Source organism: Geotrypetes seraphini, chromosome 3 (genome assembly GCF_902459505.1).
Source record: "Geotrypetes seraphini chromosome 3, aGeoSer1.1, whole genome shotgun sequence".
NCBI lineage: Eukaryota > Metazoa > Chordata > Amphibia > Gymnophiona > Dermophiidae > Geotrypetes > Geotrypetes seraphini.
Window position 1 is genome coordinate 355925669 of NC_047086.1, and position 25632 is coordinate 355951300.

The 25632-nt window shown below is 39.2% G+C and overlaps 1 protein-coding gene across 3 annotated transcripts in view; it reads left to right on the plus strand.

Annotated features, from left to right (window-relative positions):
* The window catches only part of RRP15 (ribosomal RNA processing 15 homolog), an 82466-nt gene extending 59126 nt beyond the window's left edge, over positions 1 to 23340 (plus strand). For all 3 annotated transcript variants that reach the window (XM_033938984.1, XM_033938983.1, XM_033938985.1), the window contains one exon: positions 21791 to 23340. Coding sequence is in view for 2 of the 3 variants with exons in the window: in XM_033938983.1 (XP_033794874.1) it covers positions 21791 to 21907 (117 nt within the window). In the remaining variant the exon portion in view is untranslated. The remainder of the gene's footprint in view (positions 1 to 21790) is intronic.
* Positions 23341 to 25632: the final 2292 nt, after the last annotated feature.

Below are 25632 nucleotides of genomic sequence, written 5' to 3' on the forward strand. Positions count from 1 at the left end.
TCACCTCCTTCCCGTGGTTAGAATAGGAGCACATGAACTGAATTTGTTTTGCGTGGGTAGGGAAAGGGTATGAAGCAATTCCCGGAGATCTTGTAGCAAATTGTCCCAGACTCTCTGTAAAGCACCAAACCTCCAGGAAAGGAAAGCTGGACTTTAAAAATGATGCCTCTGAGGCAGTGTCTGTACGCCAGGAGTTGTAAACTCTTGGAATGCCTTAGGTTTTATGCAGGGCCAGGGAAAGGTCTTCCTCTCTCATAAATATATTCAAATGCAAACAGCTGGGGAAAATTGTTTTTGGTTTTTTTTTTTTTTCTGTTTTTCAGCCCAGTGTTTAGCAATGCTGTGAAAGAAAGAAAGCAATTCTTTTAATCTTTTTTTTTATTTTTTGCCCCCTCCTGATTCCAACCACACATTTGTTCGTGGTTTTATAATTTAATTCTGGCCTTCACTGTATTCAGTATGGTGAATCTGTGGGTGTGCATGCGTACATGTTAACAGAGCATTCCTTTACACAGTTCTGCCATGTATTCTGCCATTGTAAATCTGAGGAGGGGTGTGGGAAAATAGATTTCACGTATTCAGCATTGGGTGCCCTTGTATTCCACTCGATGACAATTCGTTGACCCTGAATCTCCCACCTCGTTTGCTAATTCTACTAATGTGAACACAGGATAGGAACACATACAATGAGGGAATTGGAGTTCAATAAAAGCCAATAAAACAAAAAGACTTGGATTAGTCTAAAAGGTTTCAACTTTTTACTTTTAGGGTTTTTTTTTTGCTTGAGGAACCTTATTATATAGACAATTCTTTGGATCCCAACCCTCTTTCCTTCTCACTCTATTGAGGAAATTGCCCAGATCTTTTTTAGAGGTATGCTTGCAGCATCCTAGTTGAAAGATAAATCCTTAGTAAAATTATTTTCGCATATAGACCACCTCCTATACTACCCCTTTAGGATATGCAGTATTTCTATCTGATTCAGGGGTAGGCATGTACAGGAGAGAATTTTGAGTGGAACACAGAGTCGTGATTACTCCATAAACATTTACGCTTACTCCTAATCATGTATAAACATCCACTTAATCAGTCCAGGCACAATTTCCACTGCTTTTGCCCAAATATTTGACAGAGACACAGATACTTACATGTTTTTTTTTTAAATAAAATATGCTTGGAATAGATACCTACTTGGCCTTCCTGCACAGGTGACCTGCTGTAACCATTACCCTACAGATTAGATGTACAAGAGGGTGCAGTTAAATGTATGCTTCTGAAGATAGTTGCTTTATACAGTTTGTGACAAACAACTTCTCGTGTGTGCTATGTGCAATTCAGTAATAATTAAGTATTGATTTATTTTTAAAATGTATAAACTGTTTAAAATCAAAGCAATCTACAAAATAACATACATATTATAAAGACAAACCAAATGTACATTGAACAAAATTAACATTAACATCAAACTTTATCAAGCTGGAGTACTTAATTTTATCTTGTAACATCACTACATTAACCCATGGAGACAATGCAATATATATACACTGAATAAATCTGGCGTTACATAACTCAACTGTTCGCTGATGCATTTTTCAACTATTTCCTGCAACATGTGCAATCTTTACACAATCTCATAACTCCGGGAAGTGAATTCCAGTACTGTACTGTCACTACTGAAAACATAATCTACCTTATTTTCTTGTGGTAGATCCTAGTTTCCTTATTTACAAACCTCACACAACCCTCAAATCGTAACCTATGATTAGGATGGTAAACTTTCCAAAGATTTTGGAAACATGCCAGAGCAGAAGAAAATACCACCTGTTGCATGTATGAAAGCACCTTGTGGTATATTCGATGAGGGAATGGAAGCCGATGCAATTTTCTTAGAACTGAAATAATATGGAGTACCAGATATTAATCTGGTCGCTGAATTCATCAACTGCTAAAGTGTTCTAAGTTTAGTCTTAGGTAATCCAAGGTTACAATAATCAAGTCAAGTTAATATCAACGCTTGTACTACTGATTTGAAAATCAAATTGTGAAAGCATTGATTTCAACCTATGTAAGATGTGTAATTGAGCATACCCTTCCTGTATCATTTTAGCCATCTGCTTCCCCTTTGAGAGGGCAGAGTCAAGGCTTACAGCTAGGACTATCAGCTCTTTCTTAACCAACAAATGAGAATCCAAGACCTTAAATGAAACAGGCAACATATCGTCACATTCATTGCTCACCACCATAACTTCTGTTCACCCTATGTTTAGTTACAAGCTTTCAAGATCCCTTTCTTCAGTTCTTCGAAATCAATTTCTCTGATAGCATCCCAAATAAGCCCTACTTCCAAACACTCAAAATCACAATCCACCTGTGAAATATAGTTTATAAGACTGCCTCGGTCCATTCTATTAAACAGGTAATCAGCATAATTACATAATCAACCTTAAGATTAGGAATGCTATCACCCTCAGTCAAAAATCTCACTGTTTGGAAAAGTTCTCGTGGCCGATCTTTCACAGTTTCCAATCTCTCCCTAAAGAATACTTCCTACAATCTAACGTAGAGATTTATTTTCCAGCAATTTAATACTATAAGTCTCATAATCCTCATTCTCCCCAGTTTTCTTCTATCTTCTCTCTGATTTTCTTAACTGCTGAACGACCTCTTGAGGAATACTCTTTCTCCACATCAGACATCCATGATTAGCCTTAATTTCTACCATCTTTTCTGGAGCAACCACATCTAATGAGTACTGCAATGAAGATTGCCACAAATCCATATCTTTATCCAACAATCAGCTATTGTCAACCAATAAACCAGGCAACCATACCTCAGCCAAGGCCTTGATCTCGCCACAATCTTGCCTTTAGGCTGATCTAATTTCAACAGATCTAAAAATGTAAATGATAACAATAGATCTGAAGGACTTCATTGTGGTTCCTTTGTTTCATTTGCACTTGCTGTAAAATTTTTACTTGCTATATGAAGCCAGACCCTGCTGATCTTGTATGTATGCAAAGTATATTTTTTTTAATGGAGGAATAAAGATGGAAAAAGCACCTAACATAAGATTGTTCTTGGCTCCTGAGGTTCAAACCCAATCCTGTCAGGAAGCAGCAAGGGGTAGACAGACAAGTGAAATAGCAAATGTCCCATTAGTGTATGCAAACATGTCATGTGGTTTGTGTTCTGAAGCGGGGTATCTGTGATACTGATGCGGAAGCAGTGTCTAAGTTCTGTAGTATGAGTTAGGTAGCTTAGTTTAAAGCCTTCCTGTTTTCCAGAATGGTTAGTGGCCTGATGATCAGGCTTAGGCCCACCAGAACCCCCAGCTTGGTCTATGTTGGTGGTTGAGGCCAGCAGCCAGAGCAGTGTTTTTTCTCCTTCATCAGTCCCCCTGTTAATCTTAGGTTGATCACATTTCATGTACTTTGCAGCTTCTTTTCATGTCTCTTTATGTACCCCCCCACACACACACACACATACACACACTTCCTGCTGCCTACTTTACTTTGTTCCCTTTCCATTTAGAACCCAAAAGAAGGTGAATAGTATTAATTTCACTTAAAGGCTACCGATAGCTTGAGCTGAGCAGATTATTCGCAGGGTTTCAGACAGAAAATACTGTTGCTTGCCTTGGCTGTTTACCACCATGTGAACTTGACTGTGTTCCAGGTAATTCTGCTCCAAGTGAAATAGTATTGGGATGTAATTGGAGCTCTGTAGAAACAAAATGACAATGTCTCAACAGATGGAATACCATTTTGTTTCTCCTTTAGACATATTCCATTGCTTAAAGGCATTGATTTTATCACTGCAAATACTGTTCTGTATTAATGTTGCTGTAAAGTCTGAGATGGTTTTGGATTTCACTGTGTTGGCTGGAAGATCCTGTCTCCCTCTGTCTCAGCCAGGGAAGACAATGACTATAGAAAAATATTTGGATGCAGATGAAAAGGGATTGGAGGAACAGAACCGCAAGGGAAGACTTTTGAAAATGAGAGTTCTGCTGCTAATTTACCTATGTAAACTCACAACAGAACAAGTTGGAAGTTCATCTTGAGGGACAGCTGCAAAAAAATTCCTTCAGTAGAACCAAACTGTCAGATTACAATGCAGCCAAACATCAGTTGATGTCAATTTAGTTTGCTTTTGTGCTTTAGGGAGGGCTGCAGCTAGAGTACACCAGTCATCATCATTTTTTTTTAGGGCATTTCAGGTATGTCTTAGTGGAGAGGGGAAGGGCCCCAAGACATGCATTAGTGTCCCAGGGGTTACAGTACTTAGTTTCAATGTGGGCTTTTGGTGTCCTCATACTCATTGTTTTATAATTTACTGGTACTGGCATGCAAGTTTAAGCAGCTAACAATAAACGATGTCATTAGGATGCAACCGATTGCTCCAAGGTGTGACAGTATACTTTTAAAGTGGGGTCAGAGTCTTAGACAGGATAGTTCTTGCTTCTTCTGAAATAGTCTGTACATTGCGTTCATCTAATCAAAACTTGCTATCCATCCCCTCTTTAAGATACATTAACACTATGCGCACTAGCATTTTTTTCTGTCATGGCCCCTACCATCTGGAATTCAGCACCAAATTATATAAGAGAATTTACATCCCTTGATAAATTTAAAAATAACTTGAAGGCTTTTCTTTTTAAAGACGCATATGGTGTATAATAGTCCTTTGAAGGACGGTAATGGTAATCTGTTCCTTGCCATCTTTTAATCATTTAAGCTTATTTTACATAATTCTAGACTTTTTATATTTTGTTCCCCTTTCTTTTGTCTCTTCCCCTCTCTTACTCTTCATACAAATTGTATTTCTGCCCTTCTCCATTTTGTATCATAAGTTTATGTTTGTCAGTGCGTTTGATTGTCTGTAGCATTGTTTATAATTTGTTTTTAATCTACGTTTTTATTATCCTCTGTTTTTATATTATGTAAAACTGCTTTGAATTTTTAATAAGGCGGTATATCAAATTTTTAATAAACCTGAAACCTGAGGAACATGGATAAGGTAGTGCAATTTGTTTATTTATTCAATTTTTTAGCTCATCCTCCCAAAGGAGCCCAGAACGGGTTACAAAGTACATCCATATTAATCCAGACAGAACAGAGAGGACATAATTTACATAAATTACAATATAGACATGACAATAAAACATATGCACTAAGTAGCATCTGGTGAGATTAGGTGGCGTAGGTGTGTTGACTGAGTGGCATTTCTGAGCGAATGACTTTAAGGCGTTGGGTTAGTAAAGAGGAAGGTTTTCACGGCCTTCCTGAAGTTCCAGAGTCCATCTAGTGTTCTGACAGATGGGGGAATGGTGTGCCAAAGTTTGGGTATGAAATGCGAGTAGGAGCGTTTGTGGGCTGTTTCAGTTTTGAGGGAGCGGCCAGGAGGTATTTTTTCAGTCGTTTTTCTCCTTGGGACCTCAGTGGTCGCTTTGGGAAGTAGATTTGTAGTTTAGTTTTCATGTAGTACGGAATCGTTTCATGGAAGGTTTTGAAAGCGAAGACCAGGGCCTTGAAGATGCAGCGTTTTTGAATGGGCAGCCAGTGCATGGAAGCTAATTGAGGGGTGATATGGTCGCGGATGGATTTAGCTCAAACCTTTCTTCAGTAGCAGCTTAAGGCACATTACGTTGTGGTTTTGTAGAGCTGAGAGTTCATGTACTCTATTCACATGCAACAGATAAAAAATGTAAAAATGAACTAAAGATAGGATGATTATTACAGTATATTTTAACAAGTAGGCAAAGCACGGCTATTGGAATTCTTTTCAATCTCTTTGTTATGCATGTTCACATTGCATGTTTGTCCCTTGGGATTGGGAGAGGGGGGCAGTATCTCAAAAGTGGTTAAATTTTGCACTCACCATGACGGTAATGAACCTCATTTCTAAGCCAGGATATGTGGCATTATGATCTTAGTCTCTCAGACTTACTGCTAACGCTTGCTATATTACTTGTATTGTGCCAAAAAAGAGCTTCCGTCCGGAGTTAATAAGAAATACAGTATATTCCGCCATTAAACCTCTCATCTCTATGCGGATTACAAATTTAATATACTGAATGACGAGACATCCAGAAAATACATACAAATCATAAAAACATTCAGATCACCTTGACTATCTTTCTAAATTTGAGAGAGTTCGTAATCTGTCTCACTTCCAATGGAATGCTATCTCGTATAACAACTGATTTGATATTGAAAAGTTATTTTCCTTATATTTCACTCCTTTAACTGAGGGATAATCTAACTTTAGACAATTCCTGTAATTAAAAGATGATTTCTTAAAGTCAAGACTACTAATTGAATCAAATAGGAAAGTGCCCAACCATGATATATCTTAAACATTAAAATACTCACTTTACATCTAATTCTGGCCAGTGTAAAGATCTTAACAATGGAGTAACATGATCATATTTGCTAGCAGAAAAAAATAAGCTTTGCTGCAGTATTTTGAATAATTTGCATTTTGTCTAATCAGGAGCTTATTACAGCCAACATATACTATGTTACAATCCAACTTGGATAAAATCAGTGCTTGTACTACCAATGCTAATTTTGCAGGTTCAATATACTTTATTTGCCTTAGTTTTCTCAATACTGAAAACAAGCTCTTAGTTACATAATTAACGTGTTGTTCCATTGTAACTTGATTATCCAAGTGAACCCCCAATACTTTTGCAGAAGATTCAAACTGGTGTACAGGCAGTCCCCAGGTTAAGAACAAGTTAAATTTTTTTAAACTGTTCTTAAGTTGGATTTGTATGTAACTCAGAACTTGTCCATTTTAAGATTCTTACTGCTTACCTCTGCTCCCAGCAGACAAAAGGGCCAACCATCCCTACCAGTGTTCCCTCTAAGGTAGAGCATGTTCTTAATATGGCAGTGCATCATTCCTGAATCTACTACAAGAGAAGTGTAGGAGTCTATGCCTCTGGAAATACTGCTCAGTGAAATCAAATGAAGCCACAGCCGTATTCTTAAGTATGAGTTGTATTTAAGTTGGGTGTCTGTAACTCGGGGACTGCCTGTAAATTGTTTTCAACTAGGAAGTTCTTATCTATCCAACTTTCCCATACAGGCAGCAGTACAGTAATGTCATCTGCATAAATTTAAACTTCAAAACTCTTCGATTTTATCCTTGCTCCTAATGAGCTTAATAGAACATTAAACAATATGGGTGACAAGGGAGATCCCTGCGGGACTCCACATCGAGCTGACCACTTCCCTGATAAATTCCCTTTCATCTTCACTTGATAGGATCTGTTTGTTTAGTTTTGGGTTTTTTTTTTGGTTTTTTTTTTGAAAAATGATTTTATTTTAAATTTAGTGATCAAAATGTGTCTGAATTTATATCTGCTGTCTATTTTGCACTATGGCCCCCTTTACTAGACCGCGATAGCAGTCCCTAGCGCATGGAGCCTATGAGCGTTGGGAGCAGCGCTGGGCATTCAACGCAGCTCCCTGTGCTAAAAAACGCCATCGCGGCCCAGCAAAAGGGAAGGGGGTATATTTGTATATTTTTGTATAGTTACTGAGGTGACATTGCATATTTTAAAGTCATCTGCCTTGACCTCTTTGAAACCCCCCCCCCCAAATAAATGATGATTAACATTTTGTCTGCATACAGTGTGCTTTGTGTTTATTTTTTAATTTTTTATTAGTTTTCCAAATGTAGATTCAAACATTGTAACAATACAACATTATAATAATACAAATATTATATATTTTATACATTTTATACACATTGTATCAATACCATTTTATACACATTGTATCAATACCATTTTAAAAATATAACCAACCCCTCCTCCCTTTTCCTTACCATCCCTCCTCCCTTCTCCCAGGACTGCTAAAAATAAAAAATTAAATTAATAAAATTAAACTAAAATCTATCAATCAAAACACAACTTCGTGGTGTAGGAAATAATGTATTTAAAAAGGGTTGCCAAATCATGATCAACATTCTTCCCTTTTTAGTGTCCCATTCTGATATAGACATGCTTTCCATTATTAAGAGATGTAGCATATTGGAATGCCATTGGCTATAGGTAGGGTATGACGATCCTATCCAAAGAAAAAAGATGACTTTTAAGCCTGAAAGCATAACTTATTTCAGAAAGCCTTTAAGTCCTCTGGGAATAGGATGCTGTAGATCAGTGGTCTCAAACTCAAACCCTTTGCAGGGCCACATTTTGGATTTGTAGGTCCTTGGAGGGCCTCAGAATAATGTCTTATTAAAGAAATGACAATTTTGCATGAGGTAAAACTCTTTATTGATTGATTTAGTTGATAAATCTTTCCTTTTGGCTAAGTCTTAATAATAATATTGTCATTTATAGCTAAAGAGACATATGATCAAGAAACTGATTTATTTTACTTTTGTGATTATGATAAACATACCCAGGGCCTCAAAATAGTACCTGGCGGGCCGCATGTGGCCCCCGGGCCACGAGTTTGAGACCACTGCTGTAGATCATATAGCCAAATAAGCTATAACTATTGCAATGCCATCTAGTATTCCACTAACTCTAGAAAAAAACTATAGACCAGCTTCACTTGACTGTAAAGCTCGTATTACAAATCTTGGAAGTACCTCATACTACATGTCTGCTGATAAAGTTGTACCATCAACTGACTTACCTACCAGCAGCAGTATGGAGCCAAACTGTGCCAAAAATTTTCATTCGTGAAATTTTTTTGTCTACTTTGCTGACCTGTAGAAATAGAAGCACATTTGCAAAAGATTTCAAACTTGGCACAGAAATTTGCCCCAAGGTGTTGTAGCAAAATTTCAGACTCTTAGGTAGATTCCTTCTGCCGTAGTGCTTAAGTAAAATTGGCGTTTTAGGTCATACGAGGCATGGGAGTGGATCGATTGCTTTTGTTCAACCACTCCTAGCTCCTGACCAAATTAAGATAGATCCAAAAATATTTGCAGAGTTTCATTTGAGACCCTAGACAACACCCCTGTGAAATTTGGTTGGATTTCAAAGGGGTCGAGCGTGGGCTCCTGGTCCACTTGTCACCCTTTAATGTAGCCACACTTGGGACAAGAACCTTCAGAGATAAGTGTTGCACGAAAAGCAAGCCAAGGTGCTATATATAAATGACAAATTTATACCCCATTTCAAAATATGAAATATCAGGTAATATTCTATATATTAATTTCAAAAAATTATGTATATTGAACCCTGCAATGAAATATTTAACTCTACATTCCAAGCTTGGGCCACCCTGGTATAATCTAATGATGGAGAAAAATCCATAAGAGAGTGTCTGAAGTATCTTAAAGGTACTATTTGTTGAGATTCCAACCAATATAATTATGAGAAAAGTTCATACACCTTAGTAAATAAATTTAAAGTTGATAATGAATTTATATAATATTTGAGATGCATATAAGAAAAAAATATCAAAATTAGTCCAACCACTATTATTACACAATTGAGAGAGATCTGGTAAAGTACCATCATCATTAAGAAGCTGATACAAATAAATAATGGGTTTCTTCTTTGTTATCTGGAATCTAGTTGATGTCATACCAGGATGAAAAAAAAACCATTGTCACAAATAGGTAACAAAGGAGTAGAACGAAAATCTATATCCATCTGATCGCAGACTTGTCTCCAGGTGGATCTTAAGGGAGCAAGAAAAAATAATGTGGATTCCTCAGAATAGCAGCCACCACTCGGAGTATGTAAAAGATAACTAAAATGATAAGATTTCCAAAACTTAAGTTCCACCGGAGTCCATGAGAAATAAGAAGTGGATAAGGGAACCAATCATGTATATGACATATATGACATGCCTCTATAAAGCATCATAAGGACAACATACCCAGTCCTCCCTTATCAATTGGTAAAACCATCGTACTAAGAGGGAGATGAGAACGACCTCCAACCCAAAGAAATCCATGAATTAATTTGTCCAATTGATGTTCTATTTTCCTGGAAAGAGATAAAGGCAACATCTGAAAAACATAGAACCATTGAGGTAGTACCAACATGTTAGAGAGAGCAATGTGGCCCATTAAAGAAATAGGAAGATGACGCCAAGCCAGTAGACTAGATTTAGTTCTATCCAATAAGGGTTGTATATTGAGATGCATGAAGTTGAGAAATATCCTGTGGAATAGTGATCCCCAAATAAACAACTTTCTCAGATGACCAAGTGAGTTGGAAAGTTATAGGCCAATGAGTTGGTAAACTAGGATGGAATGATAGAGCTACTGATTTTCGATAATTTAACTTAAATCCAGAATGAACCCAAATTCATTTAAGGCATCAAGCAGATGTGATAAAGAACTTACTGGATTAGTTAAGATAATCATCAAATCATCTGCAAACGCTAATACTTTTAACTCATGACCCATTACAGAGAAACCAGTTATTTGAACATCTCTCTTCAAAGTACGTAAGAGAGGTTCCAAATAAAGAAGAAACAATAGCAGAGAAAGAGGGCATCCCTGACGAGTGCCTCTTGAAATAACAAAAGAAGAGGATTGAGTCCAATTAATGAGAATAGATGCTTGGGGATCAGCATATAAGGCATGCAAACAATCCAAGAACCATCCAGAAAAGCCCATATGAGACAATGTAGAAAATAGAAAAGACCACTCCACTCGAGAGTTTATTCCAGACACATTCCACTTGGCTACTCGCAACGATGAAAGAGATTTAGCACCAATCATCCCAGGTAGCAAAGAAAGCAATTAACAAGAAAACATGAAATTTACACCAGGGTGCCCAGCCTTCACCACAGGTGTTAGGAGATATTACTGTTGTGATATGTATAAATAAAATATGAAACGATTTAATGTACTATCAATAATATATTTTGGTAAAGAAAAAAAGTTTAAATCATAGAATAGAATGACTAATATAGTAATTAACAAACCCAAAGTAACCCAAAAAGCAGTCCTGAGAGCCCTCCCAAGCCCCTTAACCCTTCCCAATCCCCAATTACCCACCCATAACCCTAACCCAAATAACCAAAATAACATCTCTGATTCCCTAATTGTAGGAATCGGAAAGTCAGAGCTACGTAATAATGCGACCTGACTCCAGGCCCCATCCATCCTAATATAACTTCTTAGAGTGCTATAATACCATCATAAAGTACAGCAAGAAGTCTGTATTATCAGTTGTACATAAAGCCGGATGGGGAAAACAAAGCTAAGTATAATACTTCAATAGAAGGCTTGTTTTTCCTCTAGAAATGGTTATTAAGGTCACTATTTTGGAAGATAAATTTATTGAACATAAACACTTTATTGAAATCAATTCTAACTAGAAAAATTTGTTGTTCATAAAAGAATTAAAAAAAAAACCCACAAAAGAAAAAATAAGAAAAAAGGGGAATTTAAAGGGACCAATGATAGCTTGCATTAAAGCTATACTGAAAAGACTAGTTCTAAAGTCATGATAGCTGCAAGCATTTGAGGTAACCTTTCCCCATAATAAGTTATATACCAGAATGGATGCCAAGATATGCAACTGAGTTATCAAATGTAAGGAGGAACAATTCATTCATATACTGCCTCTTATACAAAGCTGCTTTAGTGGCTTCCGTGTGGCAACAGCCCTGAAACCCTTTAAAAATCTATGGGCTTCGGTGCCGTTAGTGCAGGGCAGCTGCTAGCATGGCTTTGTAAAAGAGGCCCATAGAGTCCATCAACTATTGAGAAGGGTGATTAGTCAGTGACAATATTTTGTGAAGGGAGTAATCTATTATATCCCCTCCCATCTTTCTTCCAGCAACTGGAGTTGCTGGAGCTGTCTGTTAGCTGGGTGGAGGAGTCCTGTTACCCGTGTCCTCCTCCTGAAGAAGCCAACTGTGAAACCTAGGTTGGAGGGGGGTCAGAGAGTATGACAGCAGTTTAGAATTTAAGAATGTACCTTGAGCAGTTGCAGAGCTGAATTTTTGCCACCATGCAATACACATAAGTAATAATCTTCTTATCTATGTAGAGTTTTTAGGTGTAATGGGAAGCAGATGGCAGAGACAGTGAACATGCTATGATGGTCTCATTTGCAACTGGCTCCGTGAAAAATCACTAGAGTTCAGGTTGTGGGTCTGAGCGTTCACTAAATAGCACTTTTTGAAGCCAGTTTGATAGTGTAATTTTATTATATTATATTTATTATTATCTACTTAAGGTGATCAGCGATAGAGCTGTTTATCACTGTTTGGTAATTTAAATCTCCCTACTATATAGTGTAATGATATTTTTCATCCAGCTACATTGAGAGCTTTAAGCAGGCTGCAGCACTGATCCTGTCTGGTCACAGTGAGTACACAGGCTGACAGCCTGTGAGAGACATCAGGATGGGGGGGAGTTTGGAAAAGTGTTTTTTTAAGGTTTCCCCCTCCTGAAAAATCCTAAAATCGCTGTTTTTACTGTTTGGGATGTGTGAAGAATATTGCAATTTTGGTGTGAATTGTTTTTACAGTGGCCATCTTGGATATTTAGCAATTTTATTTTTTTTTTCTAAAGTTCCCTGCTTCTTCAAATCTCTCCTCATGTGGATTCTTGCCAGGATTTCACAAATTTTGTGCTTTTAGAGTGTCCTTGTGCCACATGACACAGCTGGGGAGCTACAGTCCCCAACTTAGCTTCTCCCCTGTTGAATAAGGTGACCAAATGCTCAGCTAGCTCTGCAGGGTGGCCGTCATTTTTGGGGCTGAGCATGGCTGATACTTCCGTCAGCCAGGCTGCAGACCCTCCGCAACTAAAAAAACGTAAATGTAAGTCATCTAAAAGTGACTTTCTGCCCTAGGAGCTGGACAATTTTTTTCTAAATTTATGAATTTTTTTGGTCAGAGTTTCAGAGCAAGTATTCTCCCCTTTACAGTCTTAATCCGCCTCCGTGGTGCCTCTGGGCATGGCCTCACCTCAGCCTGCTACAACTTTTGCGCTGCCTGATCCTGATCTTGGGGACCCAGAAGCTAATGTTTCCCTTATTGATCCCTTGTTTCCAGCACTTCATGGAGTGGGAGATCGGGCTGTGTGCTGGATCTGTGGATCCCTCTGCAGTCTTGGATCTTTTTGATGATTCTACTGTCTTGCACTTATTTAAGTTTGTGGCACTGCAAGACCTCATTTCTGAGTTGCAGGAATTTAATTTAGTTACTCAGTTGGCTCTGTCCACTTCTTCCTCCTGGCTATGTGGTGTGCGCTTGCAGTCGGCTACCTTTCCCTGGCACCCTGATTATGAGTGTTCTGGCCTCGGAGCAGTTTGACACTCTCTGAAGAGTTCTCTGAAAATTGCTAGAGCTATGTCCCGCTTGTATCCTGTGGCACTGGAGTGCCAGCAGCTTTTGGGTCAACCTAGGGTAGATTCTTGGGTGGTGCAGGTGACTTAAGTGTACCTCTCTCCCCATAAAGGGTGGTGCTGTATTAAAGGACAAGCTGGACCGCCGGGTGGATATGGTCCTCAGGAAACTTTTTGATGCAGCTACTTTAGTTATCAAGGCTGCTTTGGTGATATTTCTGGCTCGCTTCTGTCTCTCTTAACTGCATGCCCTGGAGAGTGAGACAGTGGATCCCCTTCCTCAACTTCTGATGTCTGGGACAGATTATATGGCAGATGCATTGTTTGATCTCTTGAGAGTTTTGGCAAAGGTGTCAATGTACTCCAGCTCTGCCCATTGAATGTGCTGTGTCTGCCAATGGACTAGCGATACCACTTCCAAGATTACTTTGGCTAAGCTGCTTTTTAAGCAGCAGTTATTGTTTGGCGTAGGTCTGGATGACCTTATGGATTCAGTGTTGGATCCTTTGTCTTAGGGCAAAGGATCCAGCACTGAATCCATAAGGTCTTAGTAGACTAAGACCTGGATTTAGACCCAGGTTGGATTTGCCCCTTTAAGACCCTGCTTGCCACTCTTAGCTGCTTTCTTCTCAGCAGCATCCTTAGAGGAATTCACTGTAGATTATCTAATGAGAGTTTTGAAGAGCTGAGATAACAAACAGTGTAAGATCACTCTAACATGATAGAATTCTGGGTATTTCCTGTGAATTTTGTATGCCTGGAAAGTAATATATTCTCTGGTTGCTAGAACTTCCTCTGAGGGCAGAAAAAGAGCTGTGCTTGAAGAAACACAGGCTATGGACAAAGCATCCTAGAGATTATAGCAGTAGACTGTGAATTTCTGTTGGCTGACTCTGGAACAGCGATTAATATTCCAACAAATCTTCATGCAAATTATTTGCATGGAGGTTTGTGGCAATCGCCCAATCAGTCGCTGTGAGAGTGACTGACAAATGCACAGAGCCGGTTTGCGGAAGCCCAACAGCTGAGTGACAGGTAAAGTCCAAAAGCTGTTGGGGCTTTTTTTCTTTTTAATAGTACAGATATTTTGTGTGCATGTTACACACGCACAACAATATCTGCCCCATTTTTAAAAAATGCTTCTGTTGATGGCCCTCTCCAGTGACACCCCTCCTCCTCCCATGAACTGGCACCAGGAACCCCCCCTCCTGCCATGGCAACCCCCGGCACCTGCGAAAATTGGCAGGAGGAATGCCCATTCCCTCCTGCCACCGGATGCCTCCCCACCCTGTGCCAGGCTCCCTCCCCCCCCCAAAAAAAAAACCTTTCCCATCCCCTTCCAAAACAAAATCAGCAGGAGGGATGCCTCCCCCCTCCGAACCTCCCTCCATACCTGTTCAGAAGTTGAGACCAGAAGGGAAGCTCGGTCCCTCCTGTGCCAAAGTCTGTCACTCCAAAATGGCGGGCCTTCCCCTTTCTGGTGCATCATGTGATGCATGGGGAGGGGCCTAAGGTCCCAATTGGCTCAGGTGTCTACGGCCTCTCCCAAGGGGAATGGGCATCCCTCCTGCCAATTTTTGCTGGTGTAGGAGGGGTCGCCATGTCAGGAGGGAGTGGGCTTTCCTCCTGCCAATTTTGGGTTTGGCACGGGGGTCACTAAACATTTAGCTGGACAAAATTGCAGAGGGGGTGTGTGTTAAATTTGCCTTCTACCTGTGCATGTTGAAAGTACCTTCACTGTGAAGAGAAGGGAAGGGCAGAGCTAGCAGACAACACGCAGAGATTTCTTTTTGAAAGTCGAGCCTGTGATTTACAGCACAGATTTTACACACTAGTCAGGGCTGACTAGTGTGCAAAATCTGTGCTGTAAATTACAGGGCTGCATTTTCAAAGGGGAAATGTGCATGGCAGGGGCTACCGACATGAGAGACTTGTGGTCTTGAGAGCTGCCTATGTGGTTTAAACATTGCCTCCTTAATAAAAGAAAGAGTAGCAATAGACAGGAGCAAGTGTAGGTGGTATGTTTGGATTGATCATAGAGTGGGTTGTTGCCCCAGGGTGTCAGATTGCTCAGGGGTCAGAATGCAAGTACTGTATGCTGGCATTGCAGCTCTGAAGTCTATTTGGCTATAGCAGATGATGTGTCACTGGAGGGGGCTATAGCAGAATGGCTGGTCATTTAATCAGAGCTTCCTATCTTTCCTCTCCCTTGTGGTGTGTTGGCCTATCTAGTGCATGGTCTGCAATTAAAAAGTTTCAATATTAAAGAAATTGCTGTTAGCAAGAACTTCTCATTATCTTAATATGAGTGCTTTTATATAGTTAGTTCAGTGTTTTGTTTTCCTAGTAATTCAGCTGTAAATTGTTGTAGCAGTATTTCCACAAGATGGCAGCGTTGCACTGTGCTTTCCCTCCATCTTTTTCCACATTCTTTTGAGTTTATTTAAAAGCTATGTGTGCTTTTAAAAGGTCTCTATCAGTTTAGAAAGATTTTTCCTCAGATTTGGCCCATTCTGAATCATAGGTATTATTGGAGTGGCATTTCTTTTTCTTTTTTTTTTTGCCTTGCTGTTTCTTTAGTGGCAGCTTCATACCATATCGCACTATGATGAGGTAACGAGCCACATAAAGGGAGAGCCGGTTCCTCCCTAGTCACTGAAAATGCTAGGCATCAAAATCTGTTAAAGAAAATCTTTTTATTAAATCCATATTTGTGGTGGTAGCATATGCCAGAAAGTGTCTAATGAAGCAACACCTGGGGGGTTAATAAATGATATCATGGGTCTACTTTGATTGCCAAAAATAAGATTGTGTGTTCAGTCCATGAAAATATTTCTTTTCTTTCTTATTCCTTCAGTTGGCTTATTTTAAAGTTAGTTTTCTGATTAGCTCATACTCCTGCCAGTGTATGATGAGTTGGCATCAAGCACAAGTGCTTCTCTTTGAGGTGAATTATTATTAATTTTTTGGAAAAACCTTTTATTAAACTTTTTGAATAACAAAGTTATAAGAAAACAATATCCAAACTAAACAAAACATACCATTAGAGTTGCTCATATACCATAAACAGAATGGCAGTAATAGAGAAAAATCACATATTAAGCTTATTAGCCATGAAAATAAAAACATGATTTAAGAAGAAAAGAATTAATGAAGTTCGGGATTATTACAGAATTGAACTATGGGATCCTATACTTTTTAAAATGTATCTAAAGTATTTTGACACACAGCTACAATTAGAAGATCACCAAAATGCAAAACAAATAAATTTATATTTTTAAAAATTATGTATTATCATGGTCAAAGCAGAAGCCATAAGAATACCAAATTTATTTTATTTTTTTAATATTGTAAGGAACCAATTTAGGAAGACAAGCAGATCTTAATGTGACAAATTTAAGATAAAGTCAGATTAAAGGTTAGTTATCAGGAGTCACATAAAATGTTGAGCAAGATAAGACATGATTCTGCTGAGCTCCATAGTCTTAGGCCTCATCTACCCACTTCGGGCTGATTAGTCAGTAAAATTGATTGCAGTGAATCCTAATATTGTATGGACAAATTTGTTCGTTGGTCAGATTCAATTATAAATACTAAACCCACCCAGAAAGAGAAAGAAGTCCAAACTATTGGAGGACAAGATGGCGGGTGTCTCCAGAGAGCTGAGATTCTCTGTCCTCTGAACATATTAATGAACTTATCTTGGCTGTAGTACAAGTATTAGCCACTCATATCTCAGCTCCATCAGGACAAATTTCAAATCTGGAAGTATTGTTAACTGATATTTCCCATTGCCCAGGAAAACTTGAGTCTCGTGTGGTGGCGGTGGAAGATACAGCAGTCTCAGCATAGTCAGAAGTAGTGTCCCTGCGGGATCAACTCCATGTGTAAGCAAAGATTGAGGATCTTGAAAATCAATCTCTCAGAGAGAATCTCAGATACTCGTATTTTTCGCTCCATAAGATGCACCTGACCATAAAACGCACTCTAGATATAGCGGAGGAAAACAAGAAAAAAAACATTCTGAACCCCACACTCCTTAACCCTTTCAGGACCATAAGGATCGTAGGCCAATTTTTGTGGTTTTGACGACATTTTTATGGTAAAAAGGGCTTGCAGATGCCAAAAAATTGATTTTTTTTGTGAAATATCATTATTTTTTTTTTTTTTAAATCAAACTTCTGACTTATGGACAGTGTGGCAAGTGAATCTTCTCGTCAATCTGGCAACGACGCTAATGAATGAATGTCGGAACCAGTTTGTTTACATAAAGGCAGTATCATATGGAATCCGTACATATCAAGTTTAGAACTGTAGACTATCCCAATCAAAATTTATAGGATTTTAAAGTTATGGGACAAATATGTCCCTTGGTCCTGAAAGGGTTAACAGGCTCTGCACCCTGTTCCCCTCTCCCTGCCAGGTACTATATCCTGTCCCCCTTTGGTGTTCTAGTGTGGGCAGGGCACAGGGTGGGCAGGCCTAATGATAGGCAGGCAGGCCTAGTGGCAGACAGGGCCCCCCACCCTGAGGCAAGCAGGCAGGGCCCCCCGTACTCCTGCCCTAAACTCCCCTGTACTTTATTTTAGTTCCTCCAGCGGTCCTGTCCTTCCCTCCAGTTGACTTCTGAACTAGCTGCTGCAGCGTCAGAGTGGCGCAAAAGGCAGGCACATGCTCTTCACGTGCTTGCTGTGTGCTGCGCCGCTCCGTGAATGGCTGCTGTCAGTCATTCACAAAGCAGGACAAGGCAGGCACGCAAAAAGTGCACGCCTGCCTTTTGCGCTGTTCTGACGCTGCTGCAGCTGGTTTGGGAGTCAGCAGGCGGGAAGGGCCGGACCGCTGGAGGAACTAAATAGGGTGGGGGGGAGATGCACCCTTATTTCCACCCACTTTTGGGGGGAAAAAGTGCATGTTATAGAGTGAAAAATACCGTATATTGGTCTTCTGGAATCAATCCCAGATGCTCGACTCTTTTGAACACTGGAGCACTGGCTGCAACCAGAACTGCCGCTTCCAGAAGGAGCAGGCCTGCTGTGGTTGGACATGCAAGCTGGATTTGAGACAAAGACCTCATATTGTAATAGCAAAGATCTACAGTTATGTGCATAAAGTCCCATTGATGCAAAGATATAAAGGAAAGTGAAATTCTCTATGTTATAACGGGGAACCAGTGCATATCTTTCAAGACTATTCGGTGGCACTCTTGAACAAATGATGCAGATTTTCGCAGATTTCTTCACAGCTCTATTAGCGTAAAATTCAATTATTTTTAAAGTTTATATGGCTGGAAAATAGTATACTTTGGTCAGTGAAATAACAGCTAAAGACTTCTTAAACACCTTGCCTCAGTACTCAACTTCACCATCTTCCTGACTCAACAGCAAGAACAATCTCTCAATGGTAGCTCTGAGACTGGTTTGTGTGGTCTCTTTTTCTTTTCTCTACAGTTTTGAGTCAGGAATGTTTGGGAGCACTTGTTTTATTAGTGTATGATAATGCTTATGAGTGTATTTAGGCCTCTAAGTGAGTGTGTGTGGACTCTCTGATAATTTGGAATTTCTCTTAATTATTATGCAGCGTCTGAGGGTAGGTTGGGATGAAGTGGATATTAGTGTTTTTCTCTTTGTATTAGAGTGAGAAAATGGTGTGTGATAGCCTCAGGTATACATTAGCATTTGGGAAGAAATGATTAAGCACTGTGAAATGTCAGACTTGGAAGTGAAGATATTTTAGGCTAGAATGTGAAGCTATTCTTGGGTGCATGGATGCAGTGATAGAGTGCACTGTATTATAAATCATGCGAGACAGTAAATCTCTTTACAGAATGAGTGGCAGGAAGTTCCGTGGTTCTTCCCGAACTTTATTATATGCATGCATCATTAATCTGAGTCGTTTAGATTCTCTGCGCAAGAATGCCATACTAGTCTGGGTTCCTTTCACCTCTGTAGCTAGGTTTGGGTATGAGATCGGTTAAGTGAGGAGAGCAGTGTGTATGCGAGATCTCCTGATTAAGATAAATGGAATGAGTAGGGAGGGGAGTGACTTTAGAGCATGGCTGCCCAATTCCGGTCCTCGAGATCTACTGGCATGCCAAGTTTTCAGGATATCCACAATGAATATGCATGAGAGAGATTTGCATCCCAAGAGGGCAATGCAGGCAAATCTCTGTCATGCATATTCATTGTGGATATCCTAAAAACATGGCTGCCAGTAGATCTCTAGGACTGGAATTGAGCAGCCCTGTTGTAGAGTATAAATATAGTGGATAAGCGGGTTATAAATATTTTAAATAAATAGTGCCTGAAGGCCTGGTGAGGGGTGTTAAGGACCCGATCACATAGGGTTTTGACGCGGGCATTCCATTTCATGGAATGGAAGGGATCTGGAAATGTCTCATTGGAAATTGGATGGGGTAAATGGTTTTGGGGGGGGGGAGGGGGGGCAAGAAGAGATTCAAAAGGGATATTGAGACTTTGACTAGCTGTTTCCTTAGTTGGATTTAGCTTTAGACTCTGATGTGTACTTTCAATTGTATTTACTCTTGATGTTAATAAATATATGGGGAAAAAAGAAAACAGAGTAGAATTAAATGGCCATTTCTCTCAATGGAGGAAGGTGAATAGTGGAGTACCACAAGAATCTCATTTGGTAATGCTAAATTGGAAAGATAATACAAAAATTAACATTCTATGGTAGTTTCTGCTTTATACAGTTTGCAAATGCAAAGATACTACAGTAATATGAATACACAACATTGGTCACCTCAGAATAACTATTGTTACAATCAATATTACTTTTATATTCCTTAATATTGTATGATATAATTTTAGCATTACAATGTTTAAGAATGTTCAGTGATGAGTTAATTGTTAGCTTTATAATTCTTGTAAACCTATTCAGACTTACATACCTATTCCATGCACATTATGCAAATAATATTCAAGAAAGCATTATTTATTAATCAACAGATTCTATTCCAAACTTCATTTCAAAAGGGTAGAAAGTTGGGACATGAATAGCACATGTTCTATGACATGACATTGTTACAAGACCAATATAAGTTGGACATCTCATAGTTGGCTTTGTTCTGTTTAATTGGGGTTCATAAAGCTTTGTGAGAAGAAAAATGCATACAGTAAAACCTTGGTGTGCAAGTGTTTTGCAAGACGAGCAAAACGTTTTATTACATTTTAACTTGATAAACGAGCGAGGTCTTGCAGTACAAATATGTACAGTATACGCACGTCACATCACAACTGAGCCGATGGTTCTTCTCTCTCTGATTCTACGGGAGTGTAGTGACTGTTCTGTGTTTTGTATTAATGTTTTTGGTTTGTGGAACGAATCAACCAAGTTTCCATTATTTCTTACGGGGAAATTCGCTTTGATATACAGTCAAACCTCGGTTTGCGAGTGTTTTGCAAGACGAGCAAAACACTCAGCAAACTTTTGACTCGTAAACCGAGCATTGACTCGATTTGCAAGCCCCCACCCGACCCGACCCGACCGCGGGAACCAACAGTATTGCTCCCCCCGAGGCCACTGGCGCTTCTATCACCTCTTCTATCACCCTCCCCGACTGGCCCTGTCCTTACCCCTGCACCGCTGGTGATAAAAGTGCCTGCCGCCGGTCTGCTGCTGAGCCTTGAGCATCTCATGAGAATCTCGGAGAGGGTGAGATCCAGAAGGCCTTGAGCATGCGCAGCAGCAGACCGGCGGCAGGCACTTTTATCACCGGCGGTGCAGGGGTAAGGACAGGGCCAGTCGGGGGGAGGCGATAGCAGTGCCGGTGGCCTCGGGTGGAGCATGGGAGTCGGGGTGCGTCTGGCAGGAGTGAGACAGCATTTGAGAGTCCCAGCAGAGGGGGTAGTGGCATCCGGGGGGAGGGGGGGGCAGCGTCCGGGAGCGGCAGAGCCAACAGTGTCCAGTCGGGCTCTGTTGCTGCGGCGGCATTTGCTTAGCCAGCACCACCCGCAGTGAAAGGCAGCCAACAGCAGCAGAGGAGGAGAACTGGAGGAGCCGCGTGGATGGGTTTGTGGCAGAGGCAGCGCTGGAGGCATCCCTAATGGTAATTAAGCTTTTGGGGTTGTGGAACGAATTGTTCAAGTTTCCATTATCTTCTATGGGGAAAGTTGCTTTGATATACGAGTGTTTTGGTTTAAGAGCATGCTTCTGGAACGAAATTTGCTCTTAAACCAAGGTACCACTGTATGTGTGGTTTGGATTATAAGCATGTTTCCAGAGCGAATTATGCTCGCAAACCAAAGTTTTACTGTATTGTAAATTAGGCACAGTGTCTATTGGTTTAACAGATTTACTATTTAGTCTCTTGAAACTAATATTGTTTTGTAAGATAAATAATGGGCATGATTCTTTGAGGTGGATTATAATGGTGAGTGGTACCTCATGTTGATGTTCTCCTAGCTACTGTTTTTTGTTTGTTTTTAATTCCTGTTCAGCTCTAGATTGTGTTCTCTTTTTTTTTTCTTTTTACATCAGGGTGCAGCAGAATCTGAGGACAAACCTGAATGGAGCATTCTTCGTGATGATTTTATGATGGGAGGAGCCACCATGAAGGACTGGGATATAGAGAGCGATGATGGGGAAGGCCAATGATATTCCTTTAGACAGTAATGTCCTGGAATGAGCTCTCGGAAGCTCTGTATTCTTGGGAGGAAAAGCATGGAGCAGAAGTAATGAGAGCTCTTTGATATGAAATCTGAAGCAAATCTCTCATTCACTAAAGGATGTTAATTTCACCACTGATACTGCAGGTCACCATATGCATTGAAAAAATGGGGCTGTTAGTGGTTAACCTCTGTGGTTACTTGTAGTATAGAGAATCTGGAGAATGCATCACGTTATCTGTAAATACTGACATGTAAAACACTGTGATAATTGATCTGCTTACAGTTCTAAAGCTGTAAATTGATGAACTCATTCCATCCATACAGTCTAAACATGTTTTTGTCATGATTTTATAGCCTTCATAAGGTTCTGCAGTGTGCCTGCAAAAAATATTTCCCCAACTAACAGCAGTAGACAATTCAATAATTTCTGTAATGGCACTCTATACCTTTAATCAATATTTGGTTTTTTTTCAAGGCACAACATCAGTTCAGAAATGCAACCACAATGCAACAATGAACAGCTAATGCATAAGCTTTTTAATGGCCTTTTGGACAGTCCTCTTGTTGACCAAAATGCATAGCCCAGGTTAACATATTAAAAATGTTGGCCATGAAATATAAATCAAGTCTAGCATTGGCTTTCCTTAAAAAAAAAAGTATTTTTGTGTTTCTAGAAATATCATGCATCCATGAAGAGTTTTTTTCTCTAATTGACATCTAAGAGAACGTGTCATCCTGCATTCCTCTCCTCATCCAGTATGTCGGAATCATTTCCATTATGATCTTTTTTGAAATTACGAAGCTATAGTTGATCAGGCCATCTCATGGTTACATTATAATGCTCTGGAATGGGCTGTCATGAGCCCCAGATGTTCTTGGAAGACAAAGCATGAAGCAAAAGTGATGAAAGAAATTCTCAGCAAATTGTAGGCCTTATTAATAATAACAACTGTATCAATGTCCAGCCCACCTATTTCAAACAAATTTTCTTTAAACAAATTTCTGTGGTAGGGTGCAGTGGCATATGACAAGACTCCCTTAAGTAAAAAAAAAAAAAAAAAAGGCATACACCTATGCGTTTCTTTTCTTTTGTATTTTGCTCCCCATTTTACAGTTTGGGTATAGATATGTTCAAACAAAAATAAACATTAATTTGTGTTTTTCCCTCTTGCTTTATAAAAGAATAGGTAAATTAAAAAGTGAGTTTCGTTTTCAGGGCCAACAGCTCTACATTTAATAGCAGCCCAGATTAAGAGGCCAGAAGCTGCTAAATCTGCTCTTCCATTCAGATACGCATGGCTGTTTACGCTGTACTTTATTTCAGATAGTCCCATTCTTTAAAAGTTATCCATATTTTAGGACCAATTGAAGTAGCTTAGCATAGATTATTTTAGGCATGCTGTTTAAAAAAAAAAAAAAGCTTTTGTAGACCTTTTGAAGTATAAAAATCAAAACAAAATCACCCCTTCCCACAAATGACCACCTACTATTCTTTAAACATACAGTTCAGGAAATTTCCTTCTTTTTTTCAGATAACCTTTGTTTTTCCATGGCAATGCTTTGGACAGGAGAGAACGAGATCTATTACTTTGAGTATTCTGTCCATGTGTCATCACCAAGTCTTCAATGAGGAGATCAGAGTAAAAATCTAAGCAACTATCCAAAGCCTCTCACATATGTGTCTGTAGTGCTGCCCATATAATGCTGGACAGGCAGATTCCTGTCCTGTGATAATCCAAAAGGGAGCCAAGCACTGTCACATGACACTACAACAGTGCAAGCTAAGAAGGTATCAGTACAAATGAAATTCCCTATCCCACTGTCTCAGTATGCTTTTTGTAATTATCGACACTTGGATAATGCATTTATAATGGCACATAAAAAGTATAGGAGTCTTTATGCTGCAGGAAAGATAACAATCTGGAAGGGCCTCTAGTAAATATAATAATAATAATAATAATTTATTCTTATATACCACCAAAGCCATAATAGTTAGAGGCAGTTTACAATAAGAAGTACTGGACAATCATTGAAAAAAATATAATACAAATCATCAGAAATACATACAAGATAAAAAATTAAAATGGTGAATCATTAGGTTACAAATCAATCAAACAACTGTGTTTTTACTAATTTTCTAAAAATAAGTTGGAGCATGCATAGTAATATTACCCAGCCAGTCATTCATTTTTCCTGCCCGAAAAGCAAGAGTTCTATCCAGAAATCTTTTAAAATGACAAGCATTTACATTTGGGTAAGTAAACATGTGAATTCTGCGTGTAGGCCTGTTAAAACAGTCTAGGAAAAAGTGAGATACCAGGTATGCAAGTGCCATACCAAACATTGATTTAAAACTGATACAGGAAAATTTAAACAGAACTCTTGCCTCCATCGGTAGCCAGTGTAGTTTTTGATAATAGGGAATAATATGTTCTCATTTTTTCAAACCAAAAATCAGCCGAACTGCTGAATTTTGAATAACTCAGTCGTTTCATAGTTTTCTTGTTTGTTCCCAAATAAATAATATTGCAATAGTCAAACATACTTAAGATGGAAGACTGAACTAGCAGACGAAATGATACTACATCAAAATATTTTTTAATGGTTTGGCGTTTTCTTAAGACCGAGAAATATTTTCTGACTAACAAATCCGTATGTTCTTCTAAAGTGAGATGCTGGTCCAATGTCGCTCCCAAAATTTTTATGGAATAGTTTATAGGAAAATCCTGACCATTTAAAAATATCAATGTATCTTTAATTTTGTCATTAGGACTCACCAGGAAGAATTTGTTTTTTTCAGAATTAAGTTTCAATTTAAATTCTGTCATCCACAATTCAATCTGGTTTAAAATAAAGGATAAATGGCTTTTTATCTCAGGAGTCAGGTTAGTAAGGAGAACAACTATAGTGATGCCATCCACATAGATAAATAGATACTTCTTCCAATTAACATCAGCAGATATCGTACTCAAGATGGTATGTATCCTGGAATGTTCTTCCCAAAGAAGTCTCTTTGTACTCTTAAGAAAGTGGCAACTAAATATAGTTTGTTTATATTTTTTTTCATTATTAAATCAAAAGAAGGAATAGTTGCTGATTAACCTGAAGGTACAGAGCAGCTCCAATTTCCCAGTCACTTACTTTCACTCTTTTCCTTGTTTGTCCTACTGGGATACTGACTTCAGGCACTGCTGTTTGAACCTCTCAACCTTCCATGGTACCACGCTGGGATTAGAGCAAAGAAAGTTCACACAGGAATTCTCCCAGCTGGAAGGTTCTCGGGACATGCTGCTATTTGACAGCGCCTCAAAGTATCTAGGGCTGCTGCTATTTTTCCCAGTTTAGACACCTTAGCTCTGATTCTATAAATGGCACCTACTGGTAGGTGCCTTGAGTAGGGTACCTACTAAAGTAGGTACCCTACTCAAGTAACTTTAGTTGGTTGTTTTGTTTTGTTTTTTATTTGTTAACTGGCACTGATAAAGCCCCATTAAAAACTGACTTAAAAACCATTTTAAAAGACTAATTAGCTGGTAGGCGCCTACTACCTCATGGCATGGTTGGGAATGGAATTTGGGGCTGGTATTTTAAACCAAGAAATCCCTGGCCTAATATACCAGCATTTAAATTGTAGACGCGTACTGGTGCCTAACTTGACTTAAACACCGCTAGGTGTGATTCTATAAAATGACTCCTAAATTTGAATGACAT